Consider the following 1933-nt stretch of genomic DNA (forward strand, 5'->3'; position numbering starts at 1 on the left):
TCAATCAATAAGACCACTTTGAAAAGTAATTTGGTAAAATGTAGTGAAGTTGAAGTTGGATATGTACTCTATACAACCTCTTCAGCATCATGCAGCTTGTTGTCAGTACATTGCTTTATACTGTTTGAGAGTGGAACTTCTCTATTTCTCATACTGCATCTTGCCCTAGCATTTTATTCACTATAATTTTACATGCTGCCATTACTGGGGTCTCATTAACTGGGTGACTTTTTTCTTTTTAGGGAAGTACATTTTGGTATTTAATAACTTCTTTCCTGGGCCTTTTCACAAAATATGACTTTTTTAACAAAAAATTTACTTTTGTTTGTTTGATATTCCAATAGCCATGCAAATATTCAGAAACTTTACTTGTCAGATGTGATATGTTGTTAGTTTTTCTTCAATTTTCCTAGAGCCATTGCTGCTGTTTTCCATAGACAAGCACAATGAAAGAGACTTGGATTATCAAATCGTCTTTTATTATATATTTCCTCAAAAATTACCACACTGTTCTTATTTCTTGCTTTTTGTAAATCACTTTTGTTCCACTTCAGAATTACATTATAGATCTCTTTAAATTGAAAATGTTAAAAGGCAATAGTGAGATTTTTTAGACTCAACTTTTTATTTATTCAGCCAACATTGAGTGCCTACTATGTATGGAGATCAAGAATGTGATGTGACTACAACCTTCAAGGAACTTATGACCTCCAAGTAAACTGGCTTCAGTGTAGTGTGATAAATGACATAGTTAAGTAGGATCTGAGAGTTAAGTATAAGTCTTCCAAGTCAGGGTCAGCAACCCTTTTTTTTTTTTTTTTGTGAAGGACAAGATAGTATATATTTTAGGTTTTTCAGGCCATATAGTTCTATCACGACTCCTCATTTCTATTGTCATTGCATGAAAGCAGCCATAGATGATACATAAATTAATAAGTATGGCTATGTTCCAATAAAACTTTATTTATGGACACCAAAATTTGAATTCCATATAATTTTTATGTTACAATTTAAAAAAATTTTTTTTAACCATTTAAAAATGTAAAAACCATTCCTAGCACTTAGAACATACAAAAACATATGGCAGACCAGATTGGCTTCTTGGCCATAATTTGCCAATCCTTGTTTAACTTAAGTCTTTGAATTAATTATGGGATGTTATGGAATATGCCTCTCTCTGATAGCCTATCCAGTTGCAGCTACTTTAATTAATAATTTAGTAACCTACCAGGCTCAGAAATGTTGACAGTCTCATTGCTAATCCAGTGGCTTCTAAGTATCTCTAATATTCTGAATAATAATTATGATTATATAATGATAATTAAAAACAATAATAAAACTGTTACCTTGACGAATGCAAGATACTCTACAAAACACAGATCCCAAACTCAAATGCTTACTGGGGCTGAGTGTAAGGCCTGAATGTTTGGGAAACGGGGAGTTCTGTGAATTGGGGCGAAGTGAATAAATAACACATGACCTATCTAAAAGAGAAAACAGTCACTACTTAGCTCTACCTAGTAGTGGGAATGCAGCCCCATTATTCCCTGATGAAAACATTCAAGAAATCCAGACTTATATGTTAAATCTCCCAACTTTTTAATGTAGCACCATACCTTTTGTTTTTTTTTTAATTTGTTCTTTTTAACATTGTGAGTCAAATAAAACCATCTTTAGGTTTCATTTAAACAGGGTGGCAATTTGACGTCTCTGTCCTAGCAAGTTTCTTTTACTATTTAAAAGGAACCTTTAGAGAAGTATCTGTAGTGATATGCATTAATGATTTAATTTTGAAGTTTAAATCTCAGAGGATTTACCTTAATATTAAAAATTATTTTTAAAGCAATTTTAAATTATAAATCAGATACGGATTTCTGTACATGATATTCACATGTTCAGCTGTCATGCTAGAACTTACCAGTAACTGCAACTT

The 1933-nt window shown here is 31.9% G+C and overlaps 1 protein-coding gene across 1 annotated transcript in view; it reads left to right on the plus strand.

Moving 5' to 3' along the window:
- The first annotated feature begins 655 nt into the window (after positions 1-655).
- Positions 656-1933, plus strand: part of LOC103609483 (tubulin-specific chaperone A-like) — a 25011-nt gene continuing 23733 nt past the window's right edge. The window contains exon 1 of the mRNA XM_008593799.1: positions 656-714. Coding sequence (XP_008592021.1) covers positions 656-714 — 59 coding nt within the window. The remainder of the gene's footprint in view (positions 715-1933) is intronic.

This window comes from Galeopterus variegatus, unplaced genomic scaffold (assembly GCF_000696425.1).
Source record: "Galeopterus variegatus unplaced genomic scaffold, G_variegatus-3.0.2 Scaffold9667, whole genome shotgun sequence".
Taxonomy (NCBI): domain Eukaryota; kingdom Metazoa; phylum Chordata; class Mammalia; order Dermoptera; family Cynocephalidae; genus Galeopterus; species Galeopterus variegatus.